The sequence below is a fragment of the Lampris incognitus genome, chromosome 6 (genome assembly GCF_029633865.1).
Source record: "Lampris incognitus isolate fLamInc1 chromosome 6, fLamInc1.hap2, whole genome shotgun sequence".
NCBI classification, from domain to species: Eukaryota; Metazoa; Chordata; class Actinopteri; order Lampriformes; family Lampridae; genus Lampris; species Lampris incognitus.
The window spans coordinates 14,685,407-14,700,903 of NC_079216.1; the positions used below are offsets into that span (position 1 = coordinate 14,685,407).

The 15,497-nt window shown below is 45.9% G+C and overlaps 1 protein-coding gene across 1 annotated transcript in view; it reads left to right on the forward strand.

Annotated features, from left to right (window-relative positions):
• The window catches only part of LOC130114456 (LHFPL tetraspan subfamily member 3 protein-like), a 43,271-nt gene extending 35,333 nt beyond the window's left edge, over positions 1-7,938 (forward strand). Inside the window, exon 2 of the mRNA XM_056282337.1 lies at positions 7,670-7,938. Within this exon, the coding sequence (XP_056138312.1) occupies positions 7,670-7,938 (269 nt within the window). The remainder of the gene's footprint in view (positions 1-7,669) is intronic.
• The last annotated feature ends 7,559 nt before the right edge of the window (positions 7,939-15,497 follow it).

Below are 15,497 nucleotides of genomic sequence, written 5' to 3' on the forward strand. Positions count from 1 at the left end.
CTCCCATATATATTTGTGATTTATTGGCTTGGTATACGCCTCCTCGACCATTAAGATGCGCAGATGGAGCCCTGCTGGTTATTCCCAGGTCTCGGGTTTGTTACAAAGGGTGATGGGGCTTGTGCTGTTAGAGCCCCCACACTGTGGACCTCTCTTCCTGTCGAACTAAAACAAACCAGGTCTCTAACTTCTTTTAAATCTCACCTTACAACGTTTCTCTTTATGAAAGCTTTTACAAATGTTCGATATTTCTTTTTATTTATTTATAATGATTTTATTTGTACTCTCACTTATGTGGTCTTTTCGTTTATTGTTGTTACCTCTTCTTTGCTCGTGTCCTTTGGTCTTACTCTCGTTTTTTGCCTTATCTAATTGTATTTCTTTTGTGAAGCATTTGGTAACATTGTTTGGAAAATTGCTATATAAATAAAGTTATTGTACACGCAGGAATACACGCATCACTCAGAGACACAGGAATACGCTTATTAACACAGACACAGATAGAAAAATACATAAGCACACACGCACAGACAAATACCTACTTATCTGCATATCTGCACACATTTGCAATAATCATCCGCTGCATGATGAAACCCTAAAAATAAACTCAGACTGCCTCCGCCATGCAGCTCACTGGGCCGTCACTGCTGAGCCTGAGACAAATGAAAAAAGGGGTGGACATTCCGCTTCCGGTGTGGGAAGATGGCGGCGCATAGTCACGTTTGCGGCGGCCTCACCCAGTACCGTCCATGCAGTGTCTTTGTCCACGTTTGCATCTAAGTTTGTCTTCGTTTGATGGCTGGGAGAGCTGGTGCTGGATCAGCTGGGAGAGCTTGGTCTGCTGCGCCCTGTGGGCCCAAGGACCACGGCCTTGACCGGAGCTGCGCCCGAAGAGGAAACACCGAGGGCGGTCTGACAGGACGCGGAAGCGGGGCAGGCTAAGCTAACTGCTAGCCCATGCAGACCGGCAGTTCCGACAGTCATCCTGGCTGGCGTTTGTTCTGCTGGACAGTGATTTTTATTTTATTTTTTTAAGTTTAGATATATATGTGTTAGTTTGGATATATGTGTTAGTTTGGATATATGTGTTCTTGTAGTTTGTCTTTGTGTCGCAGTGCTGTGGGCTGGGGGGGAAACGACGTTTCGTTTCATTTCAAGTGCACAAGTGCATGAAATGAAACGACGAATAAAGTGTTTTCTGATTCTGGTTCACACTGCTTTGCATCATAAATCTGTTTTATTTTTATCCGGTGACAACCATAGGAGATTTTTCTCCTCTTTTAGTTTAGAAGCAGAAAACTGGGAAATCCTACCAAATCCAATCAAAGCTGCTGTTTTTTTGGTGGTCACGACCTGCAAATAGTGTAGAGGAGCTCAGTCAGGAGTCGTGACAACTTTCTCTTTCGGCTGCACAACGTGCACCATTTATTCCTTCTCCATAACAACAACAACAAACAAAAACCCGCGCAGCGGAAGTGTGTCACTGTAAACACGAACCGAGAAAACAGCAGCTGTAAACAAACGTTCCTACTAGCTCAATAAGGGGAATTATGTGTCGCTATAACCACTACAGTAGCACGTGAAAATTTTGGGAGTCGACAAGGATTCAGCCACTTTCGAACGTATTAGCTGGTCTTTTGAGGGGAAAATGGCGGTGTGTGCTGCTATCGTGTGTGTCCTACTCGCAGGGTTCTTGCATCCCATCCCAACCTGGCCATCTGCCCTCAGACGTTCCTGCAGTGCCGTTCACACTTAATCAGCGCTGCCTACCGTCTCTTATATAAGATCCCGTGACACACCTTCTGCTTTCCAGTTTTACATTTGGATAGACCAGCGTTGTCCGGGGGGGGGGTGCGTGCGTGCGTGCGTGCGCGTGTTAGAGAGGGAACGAGCACTGAGAATAGCTCCGCCAAGGGTGTTACAGCATATGGTAACCAGTCCGGAGGCAAGGTGCCGGGGGGGCCCTTGCGTCTCAAACATCTCCTGCTCGCTGTCTTATCTCTCTCTTTCTTTCTCTCTCTCCCTCTTCTTCTCTTTCTTCATCTCGGCTGCTCTCTCGCTCCGTTCCTGGATGCATCCTCCCGAAACCTCCAGAGAGGAGCGAGGTGGGAGGAGGCAGAGGGAGGGGCAGAGCCGAAAGTGCGGGGTGATGCCGTCAGTTAACGTCACGTCTCTGCCGCGACCGACAGTGGTGTCCCCGTCAGGTGTGCTGCTGCTCCCTGCGACCGGATCCGGGGCTTGATTGTCATTTAGTGCAGCGCGAAATTGGGTTCAAACGCCGTGTGATTAGGCGAAAACAGCAGTTACACATGACGGCGTTGTTTATTTGTTTCACACACGCACACACACACACACACACATATACACACATGTTCTCACATGAAATTGTTCCAGCTCATTGAGCAGAATCTGATTTAATTGAATAATAAATTAGCATGTAAACACGCTGGATGATCGGTAGCACCAAAGCCAGTATGGTACACTCTTTGTGCCATTGTGTAAAGCTTGACTGAGAACAGAAATTTGCCCCCAAACCCTCCCAGCCTCATCATAGCTGTGCTTTTCACGCCCTAACTCGCAATGTTAATACTTAACATCGCATTTTTTTGTTTTTATTTATTTGTTTGTTGTGTCTTGATGATTTTAAATGCGTCATAGGTCAGACCTTGGTAATCTAGTCTCCCCCTGTCGTATTTTCAGTTCCGACAGAGATCGTAGCTGTACGTGATAACCCAACCAAGCTGGCGAAAGCTGTTTTATTTCTGCTGTGGACTGAGTCGCAGCCTTACTCTTAACATGTGTGTGTGTGTGTGTGTGTGTATACATGCAAGCCCTGCCAGCGTGTTCTGCATGCACTAACATGTGTGAGCCTCTGCGCTGGGAGAGGATGCTCTGCATGAGGAGCGTCCTCTCTCATCAGGCAGGACACCATAATGCCGGCATCTCGTCGTGTCCAGAGGTCAGCCATTTCTTTTAAACCTGACAATACGAGCGTGGTTCTTCCTTAGCGCCAAAATATTCCCAAAAGCCTTATCAGTTCCCGCAGCAAATGTGAAATCCACTGTTAGTCCCCCCCCCCCCACCGCTCTGAACCGCCTGCGGTGAGTCTTCTATCGGAGGTTTAGCAGAGGGACTTCTGTTGGTTTGTTTGTTTTTCATAGTGAATTATGATTAAGCCCCTGATTATGTAAGTGGATGTAGCACCGTGCTGGGACGAGGCTGCTGACAGATTCTTGTGTTATGTTGCGTTGCGTTGTGTTGTGTTGTGTGTGTTTTGTTCCATTGTGTTGTGTGTTTTGTTGCATTGTGTTGTTTTGTCGCATTGTGTTGTGTTGTGTGTTTTGTTGCATTGTGTTGTGTTTTGTTGCATTGTGTTGTGTTGTGTGTGTTTTGTTGCATTGTGTTGTGTTGCGTTGTATTGTGTTGTGTGTGTTTGTTGCATTGTGTTGTGTTGCATTGTGTTCTGTGTGTTTGTTGCATTGTGTTGTGTTGTGTGTTTGTTGCATTGTGTTGTGTTGTGTGTTTGTTGCATTGTGTTGTGTGTGTTTTGTCGCATTGTGTTGTGCTGTGTGTTTTGTTGCATCGTGTTGTGTTGTGTGTTTTGTTGTATTGTGTTGTATTATGTGTGTTATGTTGTTTTGCATTGTGTTGTGTTGTGTTGCATTGTGTTGTGTTTCTCTGTGTCATGTTGCATTGTGTTGTGTTGTGTTGTGACCTGGAACTAGGAACTATCCCAAAGTAATAAAGCGAGAGAATATTTACATTTACTTACATTTACATATGTATATTTACATTTCTGTAGGTACATATTGGTATTCAGAATCAGAACCGTGTTTATTGGCCATGTAGGTTTGCACTGCATGGAATGAGACTCCGGTTTCGTGGCTCTCTAAGTGTACTCAACACACTTCAACACAGCAATCTTCAGTTAAATACACAAGGATTGACTTACACAGGTGAAATAAGAGGTGATATGGTGCAATGGTGCAGAGAAGATATCGTCCACCCATCCTCCACCCATCCATTCCACATCGCTTATCCTGCGCTCAGGGTCGCGGGGATCAATCAGTCAATCAATCAATCAATCAATCAGGTTGCATATGCCGGAGCCTATCCCAGCAGTCACCGGGCGGCAGGTGGGGAGACACCCTGGACAGGCCGCCGGTCCATCACAGGGCCAGTAGAATAATAACAACGACAGTCCTTTCCATTTCAATAGAAACCACCCTACGGCGGTGGCGTCTAGCCTCGTGTTGACACACGCCCGGGTTTTATGACGAACACACGACGGCGCAAAAGCAGCGAGGCGAGCGCCACGTGCCGTCTGTAGCTCAAACCGGAAGTGCCGGAGAATATATCAGAGAGGCGGCACGTTACATGCCTGAGGTAGCCGGACATGACAGTGTACTAGTATACACACAATGTACAGTACAGTATATATACAAACCGGTTGGATTTATTTGACAGTGTTAAGTGTTCATTTGAATGACGGCCCCGCGGGAAGAAACTTTTTATATCTGGTTGTTTTGGGGGTACAGTGCTCTGTAGCGCCCACTAGAGGGGAGGAGCTGAAACAGGTTTTGATCAGGGTGTGATGTGTCCGCGGTGATGTTTGTATTAATTGTATTCGTTTGTATTGATCTGCTATGGAGACTGCATTGTATTCGTAAAGGGAAAGGATGTGGTCTCTTTAAAATGTTATGACGCAGTAGGTCCGGAGGGGGGGGCTGCACGGGGAGGTCATGTACTGCGATGCGTCCTGAATGCAAAAACAAGGAAACCGATTTGTACGAGGGAAGAAAATAAAGTTGCCAGAACTAAAGAGGACTGTGTGCCGCGTCCATTCTATGGCTGCAACGGTTGTTGTGTTGTGTTGCGTTGTGTTTTGCATGGTTGTGGATCAGCTGACCCCAGTCCCCAGGCTTCCTGTTACAGCGCGTCTGCGCGCTCCTGCTCTTAACCACGAGCTGTTTCTAAGAACAACGGGTGGCATTTTAATATCGCCCCCTGCTGGTGGAAACCAGAACAGATAAACCCCTGCTAGACATCTGCAGAGCCAGGCCTTGTGCTGGAAGTTCAGTAGTATTTTGTAACCACCGTGAGTATTTTTGGCTCCTGGTATCACCGTCTTGCGCTCCCCCCCTCCCCCCGCTTCCGGCCATTCGCCATCCCCCCTACTTTGCATGCACTCTCCTCTCTTCTTCTCCTCCTTTTCCTCACCTGTTCTGGATCTCCTCCTGTGCCTCAATGTGAAATTCATGTCGGTGTCAATTTGCGCCGGAGGAGCGGAGCCCGGGCGCCCAGGAGGACGTGAAAAGCTTTTTCTTACCTTGGCAATAAATGCATTTATGAGAAGGAGGGAATCGTGCTGTCCTGCACACCAACGGTCTGCAGCTAGGTAACGCAGAGGGCTGGGAATATGTGGGTTCCCTTTCCGGCCAAACTCCATGTTTATCATCTAGCTACCACGCCTCCTCACAGAGAGCCGATGTTAATGGTGAGCAACGCTGCCTATAATAAACTTCCGTGATCCGGGAAACACTACCACAGGGAGGAAACTGAATTATTTAATGTTATACGGCTCCCCGTCCATTCAATAAACACTGCCACAAACGCCTCCAAAGTATTGACAGTTGAATTATAACGTTTAAATCTGCCAAAAACAGTGTGGGTCGTAATTTGGTTACAAGGGGGGAAACTGTTATCTGGCTTGCTGCCCGACGCGGTCACATTTTCATCAATGCACCACAATGCATCGTTTCACTGAGAGCCACGTCCCCAATAAGAAGCGCCCACATAAGAGTGGACAGCGCCCCCCAAAGAACAACTGGTGACATGACAGGCTAAAAAAAAAAGTTCTCACGGCTTTCAGCACCGTGTAGTAATGGGCAACTGCGCTCAGAACACGAGACCGATTTCAGATCAGCAGTTTCGTCTTCGTATCATCTTCACTCTGTCCGTAAACATCCGCCAGAGGCCGCAGCTTTTGCTGTTTTGTTTAAATGGGCTTTTAAAAGTCGATGCAACAAAACAGCAGAAATTCGCTCCTTGGAGAGCCGCCATTAAAACGACTGAGTGGCAACCGGGCTCGGTGAAAACGCGGTGAAGGTTTCGTTGCTCTGAGTCAGACACCGACCGATGCGCAGCGTCTACCTGAGGCCCGGCTCTCTAAAGCCCTGCGTGCGCAGGAATTCGCTCTGACAGGTAGCGCCAAAGGGAGAGGCAGCGGGGGAGAGTCCGGGGGATGTTCCGCTCTGTTACACATGCAGTTCGACTGCAGCATACCCCCCCCTCTCTCTCTAATTTCCCTCTCTCGTTCTCTCCCTCTACCTCTGATGTCTTCCAGGACTGTTAAAGACCGCAGCATTACTGTAACAAGCTGCAGTATGTGTGTGTGTGTGTGTGTGTGTGTGTGTGTGTGTGTGTGTGTGTGTGTGTGTGTGTGTGTGATATGTTGGAAGCTTGCATATGCATTTGGGAATACTGTGAGATTGTTCTGAGTTTTTTTTGTGTGTGTGGTGTTTTTAATATGCTGGCTAAGGCAGATAGGAGCTGAAAAGGAGGACGAGGAAGGGCCGGGGGATGAGGGGAGACTGAGCGATGTGGTGTGAGCGTACGGAAAGAGTCAAACAGCAAATAAGCAAGGATTTTATTTTGAGCAGGGCGACAAAATGAAAGCCGCCGACCGGCTCTTGAGCAAGGCACAAGTCGGACAATGACTCACATGCGGACAACACCCCCCCCCCCCGTGTACACAAACAAACGCCGTCTGGAGAGAGAGGAAGAGTTTTGAGCAAAAGTTTCTGCAGGAAGTGGAAACGAGGAATCTGGTTCGTTATTAGTGTGAAATGCACTCTGGGTAATTGTGCAGTCGGCTCCTTTTTTCTTCTTCTTCCCGGGCCTTGTGCTGGTTTCCGCTGCAGCGTCGCGTCAGAGAAGAGCCTCATCTAAATGGAAGATGAGAGAGATGCTCCGGTCCCTTGGGCAGGAGCGGAGCACGAGGAGCAGGGGAAGGAGGAGGGGAGGGCGGGTGGAAGCGAGCTATAACTCCACGCATACAAAGCTGTGGTGGTTTCTCATCACTTTGCTGCGGGGGTTGGGGGATTCAGAGGACAAAACAAGCAAACAGCAACAGAGCATTACGCCAAATGTCAGATCAATGTCCATCCGTTAGAATGAGAGCAGAAACAGTAGCTGGCTGAAAGCCTCCAAAGACTATTTACAAAATCAGCCCCATTCGCCCGCTCCGGTTAGCCATGCTAGCATAGCCTACTAATATGGCCGCCGATGCGGTTGTTTGCTCTGTTCTTCCTCTGGCGCACGGCTTGTCTAGACGCTTGTCTCCTGCCGGCGAGAGAGAGAGAGAGCGCGCAAATCGGTGTGATAAAAACGCAAACTCCGAAGACGGGAGGATAGACGGATTTAGACTTTTTAAAGCACTTTTAAGTGATCCTGTTTTCCGTTTTATCTCTCTTTTCCTCCAAAAATCTCATCATCCCTGACCTCGTTTATTACGCTGCACTATGCGAAAACTCATTCTCACCCATTTCTTTACCCCTCCTTCCTCTCTGCCACCTCCTCTTCCTCCCGCCTGAACGCCTCCCTTCTTATCAACAAATCCCCCCCTACCTTCCACATCTCTCCCTCTCTCTCTCTTTCGCACCACCAGGTGTGTGTTTGGTGCTGGGGTGTATGATCTATCCAGACGGATGGGACAGTGATGAAGTGAGGCGCATGTGCGGGGAACAGACAGATAAGTACAGCCTGGGGGCCTGCTCTGTGCGCTGGGCCTACATCCTCGCCATCATGGGCATCCTGGACGCCCTCATCCTCTCCTTCCTGGCCTTTGTCCTGGGGAACCGACAGGACGGACTCATGACCGAGGAGCTGCTGGCCGAGAGCAAGGGTGAGGAGACTCGGGGGCATTTTCACACTTAAAGAGTATCTAAACCCTAGACTATTTTAGTGGGTTTGCTGACATCTCTTCTTCTTTCGGCTGCTCCCGTTAGGGGTCGCCACAGCGGATCATCCGTTTCCATCTCTTCCAGTCCTCTGCATCTTCCTCTGTCACGTCAACCACCTACATGTCCTCCCTCACCATGTCCATAAACCTCCTCTTTGGCCTTCCTCTTTTCCTCTGCCCTGGCAGCTCCATATTCAGCATCCTTCTCCCAATATACCCAGCATCTCTCCTCCACACATGTCCAAGCCATCTCAATCTTGCCTCTCTTGCTTTGTCTCCAAACCGTCCAACCTGAACTGTCCCCCTAATATACTCGTTCCTAATCCTGTCCATCTTCGTCACTCCCAACGAAAATCTTAGCATGTTCAACTCTGCTACCTCCAGCTCCACCTCCTGTCTTTTTGTCAGTGCCACCGTCTCCAAACCATACAACATAGGTGGTCTCACTACCATTTTGTAACATTCCCTTTCACTCTTGCTGGCACCCTTCTGTCGCAAATCACTCCTGACACTCTTCTCCACCCACTCCACCCTGCCTGCACTCTCTTCTTCATCTCTCAAGCACACTCCCCATTACTTTGAAAAGTTGACCCAAAGTATTTGAACTCCTATTTGAAATCCACCTTCACTACCTCTACTACTTGCATCTTCACCATTCCGCTGTCCTCCCTCTCATTCATGCACATGTATTTCATCTGACTTTTAATCCTCTTCTCTCCAGTGCATACCTCCACCTCCCCAGGCTCTCCTCCACCTGCACCCTACTCTCACTACAGATCACACTGTTGTCCGTGAACATCATAGTCCACAGAGACTGCTGCCTGATCTCGTACATCAACCTGTCTATCACCATTGCAAACAAGAAAGGGCTCAGAGCCAATCCTTCGTGTAATCCCACCTCCATCTTGAACCTATCCGTCATTGCTACCGCACACCTCACCACTGTCACGCTGCCCTCATACGTATCCTGCACCACTCTTACATACTTCTGTGCTACTCCCGACTTCCTCATACAATAACACACCTCCTTGCTCGGCACCCTGTCATATGCTTTCTCTAAAACCACAAAGACACAATGTAACTCTGGTCTGTAACTTCTGGCCTTCTCTATAATTCTCCATCAACATTGTCAAAGCAAACATCACATCTGTGGTGCTCTTTCGTGGCATGAAACCATACTGCTGGCCGCTAATCATCGCCTCTCCTCCTAACCTAGCTTCCACTACTCTTTCCCATATCTTCATGCTGTGGCTGATCAACTTTATACCTCTGTAGTTACTACAGCTCTGCACATCACCCTTATTCTTAACAATTGGTACAAGTATACTTCTCCGCTCCTCAGGCATCCTCTCACTTTCCAAGATTGTGTTAAACAATCTAGTTAAAAACTCCACAGCCATCGCTCCTAAACTTCTCCATGCCTCCACAGACATGTCATTTAGACCAGTGTTTCCCAACCCAGTCCCTAAGGACGCCCTATCCTGCAGATTTTCATTGTAACCCTGCATAGGTAGCCCTGCTTGTACTTACTCAACCAATCATCTCACAGCACTTAATTATGCAAGGTGTGCAAAATCTGACATAATTCATTGCTGATTGATTGAATAACTACAAACAGGGACCTATTCAGGGTTGCAAAGAAAATCTGAAGGATAGGGGGTCCTTGAGGACTGGGTTGGGAAAAGATGATCTAGACCAACCACCTTTCCACTCTTCATCCTCTTCATAGCTGCCCTCACTTCCACCTTGGTAATCCACCACACTTCCTTATTCACTATCCCCATGTCATCCAACCTTCTCTCTCTCTCTCTCTCTCTCTCTCTGTCTCTCTCTGTCTCTCTCTGTGTCTCTCTCTCTCTCTCTCTCTCTCTCTCTCTCTCTCTCTCTCTCTCTCTCTCTCTCTCTCTCTCTCTCTCATTTTTTTCATTCATCAGCCCTTCAAAGTACTCATTTCACCTTCTCAACACACTCTCCCCGCTTGTCAGCACATTTCCATCTCTATCCTTTATCAACCTAACCTGCTGCACATCCTTCCCAGCTTGGTCCCTCTGTCTAGCCAATTGGTACAAGTGCTTTTCTCCTTCCTTAGTGTCCAAGCTCTCATACAACTCGCCAAACACCTTTTCCTTTGCCTTCACCACCTCTCACTTCGCCTTACACTACATCTCCTTGTACTCCCATCTACTTTCTTCATCGCTCTGACTATCCCACTTCTTCACCAACCTCTTCCTCTGAATATTTTCCTGTACCTCCTCATTCCACAACCAAGTCTCCTTGTCTTCCTTCCTCTGTCCAGATGACACATCACATACCTTTCTAGCTGTCTCCCTCGCCATTTTCTGCAGTAGTTGCCCAGCCATCGGTTAACTCTTCACTACCACCCAGTGCCTGTCTTAACTCCTCCCTGAACGTCAAACAACAGTCTTCCTTCTTCAACTTCCATCATTTGATCCTAGCTGCATTCTCCCCTGTCACCACCTTGCAGTAGCCAACCTCTTTCAGAGTGCACCTCCTGCATAAGATATAGTCCACCTGTGTGCACCTTCCTCCACTTTAACACGTCAACCTGTGTTCCTCCCTCTTCTTGAAATACGTATTAACCACAGCCATTTCCATCCTTTTCACAAAATCCACCATCATCTGTCCTTCTACACTCTCCTCCTTCACACCGTACCTACCCATCACCTCCTCATCACCGCCGTGCCCTTCACCAACATGCCCATTGAAGTCTGCTCCAATCACTACGCTCTCCTCCTTGGGTACACTCTCCGTCACTTCATCCAACTCACTCCAGAATTCTTCTTTCTCATCCATCTCACACCCAACTTGCAGGGCATATGCACTGACAACATTTATCATCGCACCTTTGATTTCCAGCCTCATACTCATCACTCTGTCCGACACTCTCTTCACCTCCAACACACTCTTGACATACTCTTCCTTCAGGATGATCCCTACCCCATTTCTCCTCCCATCCACACCATGGTAGTTTGCTGAATACAGGGTAAAAGTCATGCTAAGTTTAAAAACATGGCGGGCTGGTCTTGGTATTCTGTGATGTTAGCATAGCAGGATAAACACAACTGCAGCTAATAGACAGCCAGAACCAGCACTAACAGTTGTCAATAGTACTCTCACTGCTGGTTCTGTGAACAGATCCGTTATTAAAGTTATTATTCTGTTGTTTTTAACCTGTCAGCAAACTCACTAAAATGGCTTAAGGTTTAGTTACTGTTTAACTCTCTCTAAAGGTATCCTATGTATGTTTGGCACAGCAGTGGCGCTTGTTTGCTGCGAGTGGTACTTCTGCACTGGCACACACTAATGAAGGCTAGATGCCAAAATGGCTATTATTCATGTACTGCTATTTTTTAACCTATTCAAAAAAAATAAAGATACATTGGCGCTTGTTCCTCCTTAGTGTGGGAGAGCCCTCTCTGTTACTGACAATATCACGAGAACCGGTTATATACGTGATATGCAAAAAAACTGCAAGAAGGCTGATCTCACCTGACCACTTACGGGCTCTAGCAGCAAAGCCACTTGGTGTATTGACTTGCCAGCGGGTGCAATTTGTCCTGTATAGAGTCAAGAACACTTAATTGATTTAAAATAATTGTAGTGTAGCTTTAAAAGTTCAATACCACAGGCAACCTCTGGAGACTTAAGAGTACGTCTTCTGGGATACATTAGATAAGGGATTCCTCAAAATTTTCACATCATTGCCACTCGTGTATACTTTTTAGCCCCGGGACCCACCAAATAATTTGTGCAGTAAACTAAGCAATAAAATCTCTTTACCAGTCAAAAAGCGAGGTAATTAACACTCCTCTCTGTATTGTTCATCAATGCAGTAGTCCCCTTTTCAGTCTTCAGTCATGGCCTACTAATGATCAAATGAAACAGACAAGTGATATTTTGGAATATATTTAAATCATTATATTGTTGCTTCAACTCAAAAAAATATTAAAATACATTTTTATTTTTTTTAAATTTCAGTTCTTTCTCCTAACATAATGTGCTTATTGTGGACATCCCTTGACCCACCTGGCCTCCTGCTGTGACCCACTTTTTGGTCGCAAGCCATAGTTTGAAAAACACTGGATTAATGACTTTACAAACATTTATCTTTTGAATTTGGCTTTCATACATACTGTATGTGTGTGTGTTATACAATTCAGGGATGCACGATATTAGATTTTTGACAATATCCGATATGACGATATTTTCGAACTCATTTTGACTGATTGTGAATGCCAGTACCGATATACACCCCCCCCCCACACACACTCACACACCCACACCCACCCACCTAATTGCAGAGAACATCAAGTCTCTCCTGTAGTGGACTGAACTGAAGCTGCTACACTGACCATGGAAGCTGCGTTCACCATGCAGGAATTGTGCTGCTGTTTTCTATTTTTACGCGGCTGGTCTATTTTTTCTTTAATTTTTTTTTGGTCTATGCGCGAGTACATGGCCCTCCAACGGAGTACAAACTACATAGAACTGTGTGAAAAACGAGTACAATCTGTTTAAAAATGATTCAAATAAATATCTCATTGTACCAGAGGCAATGCAACACAGAAATGGAACCTTGTGGGGTTTTTTTTCTTCATTGCACATTAAAATGCTAAATCAATCAAATCGAGGTGTATCCATGATCCTGTAGTTAAAATGATATCGTTAATTAATTCAGTATCAGTTAAAGCATTTGCCACTTACCCAATTTCCACAGAAGCCCACTTGAAATTTCCTCAGAAAACACGGCTGGCACGCAAACACAGACACAACACATACACAGTTGGTGTAGCAGGTAAAAAATAAAACCCACTCTGCCCCGCCTAACGTGATGCACCACATCTGTGCCTAGTCAATGGTTCGTATCGTGTGCGCATAGCAGCGTTTTATCGGCCTATCATATCGGCATTTTGCGCCGATGCTGCTATTTCATTTTGAAGCCTTTATCGGCCGATACCAATGACATGCCAATATCACCGTGCATCCCTAATGTAATCGATTGTTTCTTGGCCCAGGGTAATCATGGATCCAAAATAACACTACCAACTGATTTTACATCAGGCTGACAAAAGTAGACGCTTAAAAGCAAGTGAGGAAATTTCAGTGGAGACTAAGAGGAAGTAACTCTAGAATTGGGTCAACAGATGGTCTATCACAATCTGTGTGACATATCATCTCAATGAAAAATTATGTTATAACCTCACAGAGAAAGAAAGGAAGCGATCTCATACACTTTACTGTATCTAAGCCAACATTTTGAGTGTTGCACCAGGCTGGCATTAAGAACTAACCTTTTCATCCACAATTTTTGTGGCATCTAAAGGAATATACAACTGGGATGATTGTATAACAAACACAAGAAAAAAATAAACGAAGAACATTTCAATAAACTGATCTATATACAACTCATTTTTGCATATACCAAATAAGCCCACCATAATTCATCAAATTTGCAAGCCCAAACTAACTTGCAACCCACATATCCTCTTAACAGTGACTGGATGATGCTCCTGGATCACAATGTCTGAGGAGATCCCAAGGCTATGCTAACCATTAGGTCTCCCTTCTCCCCCAGAGGCTCAACCACACATAAGAAGCTCATTATTTAGCTAATAAGTTAGAATTGCTGCACTGCTTAATACTGCGTTGCCGTGCTTGCTGACAGAGCGCGATGCTGTGAGATGCTGTGAAAAAAGCCTTGGGTTGCAGCTATTCCTCCTCAGTTTATCAAGTGTAGCCTCACTGTGCACCAGTTTGCCAAAGCCTCTGGAGAAAAATCCATCATCACTGAGCAATTCATTACAGCAGATAATTTTGTTACCCATTTGAACTGCCAAGCGCTACCCGCTGGCCCATATCGGTACTACAGCAAGTCAGCTTGCGTGATGCTCACGGGCTTGCTTCAGTACCAGCATTATGGGAATGTGGCAGTCTAAAAATAGAATGACATTGAGAACTGTTTTATAATTCTTGTGGATCTGTCTCTCCCTTATATTCACACAGAGGGAGGGAACGCCTAACGTGGTCCATAGGTAAGTAATGACAAAATGGGGTATGATTTAACACACTCAAACAGATACAGCATCTCCTTACAGTCTCAAGTGGTCTCATAAAGATATCACTGTTCACTATTTAAAGGTAAAACTGGCAATTTTGTCAACTGTCATCGGCAGTGTTATAGCTTTGTAAGATTTGACAAGCATGGAAATGTCATTCTGTCCCTGTGAATTGTGCAACACAATAACTTGAATATAAATGTACAGTGCATTAACAACTTGAATTGCACCATGCACCACACACACACACACACACACACACACACACACACACACTCACGTACGCATGCACACATTCTGTCTCAAACTGTCTCAGTTGATCTTTCTATATCCATCTCTCGTCTATGTGTGTGTTTGTATTGTGCACATCTCAGGCTCTAGAATTTCCATGTGTCCATGTTCACTCATCACATTCCAGTCCCTCAACATCAACACAAAAGAGGGAGGTGGTAGACCAGGGCTGTGGAGAAGAGGAACACAATCACCCCTTATGGAACCAGCAAGCCAGCCAACCAGCTAACCGGCAAAAACCAGCCAACCAGGCAATCTGCCTTTCACTCCTACCTACTGAAGAAAAAGAAAAGCGACGTAACCCGTTCTCTTGGTCATCTACCCTGTTCATTGTTCCCTGTGTGGTCAACAGCCCCGCCCCGCCCCCCAGCACGTAGACAGTGCACCGAGCACTTAGAATCCCATTGGTTTGCAGAGCTAACCCTTGCACAGCAGAGCATAGACCATGGCAAGGGTGGAGACTGTTACTGTACAACTGAGAAGTATGGACTAACCCACTACCTAGGTGAGAAGGAGCAGGGTTGAAATGCTGTACATCCTCTGGCACAGACAAAAAAAATATACCTAGAAAAACACACATGCACTAATTCACACACACACACACACACACACACACACACACACACACACACACACACACACAGATATGGATATACTACATATGCAAACAAACACACACATATGGATATATTACATATGCATATGCAAACAGACACACACACATGCACACAAACACACATGTATATGTATATACTACATATGCAAAAACACACACGTATATGGATGTACTACATATGCATATGTAAACAGACACACATACACACATGTATATGTATATACTACATATGCACGCACACACACGTATATGTATATACTACATATGCAAACAGACACACACACTCATGGATATACTACATATGCATATGTAAACACACACACAGATGCACACAAACACGTGCACCCACATGCACGCACACACACGTATATGTATATACTACATATGCAAACACACACACATTATATCCATGCACAAACTCTGTAATTACAAGTGTATCACTATGTTAACACCAAGATATGTGTGTCTCTGCCTGAATATGTGTCATGTTTTATTTGTCGAAAAAAAAAGGGAAAGAGTTCATTCTCATATAATATTGGGTTGATGTAAC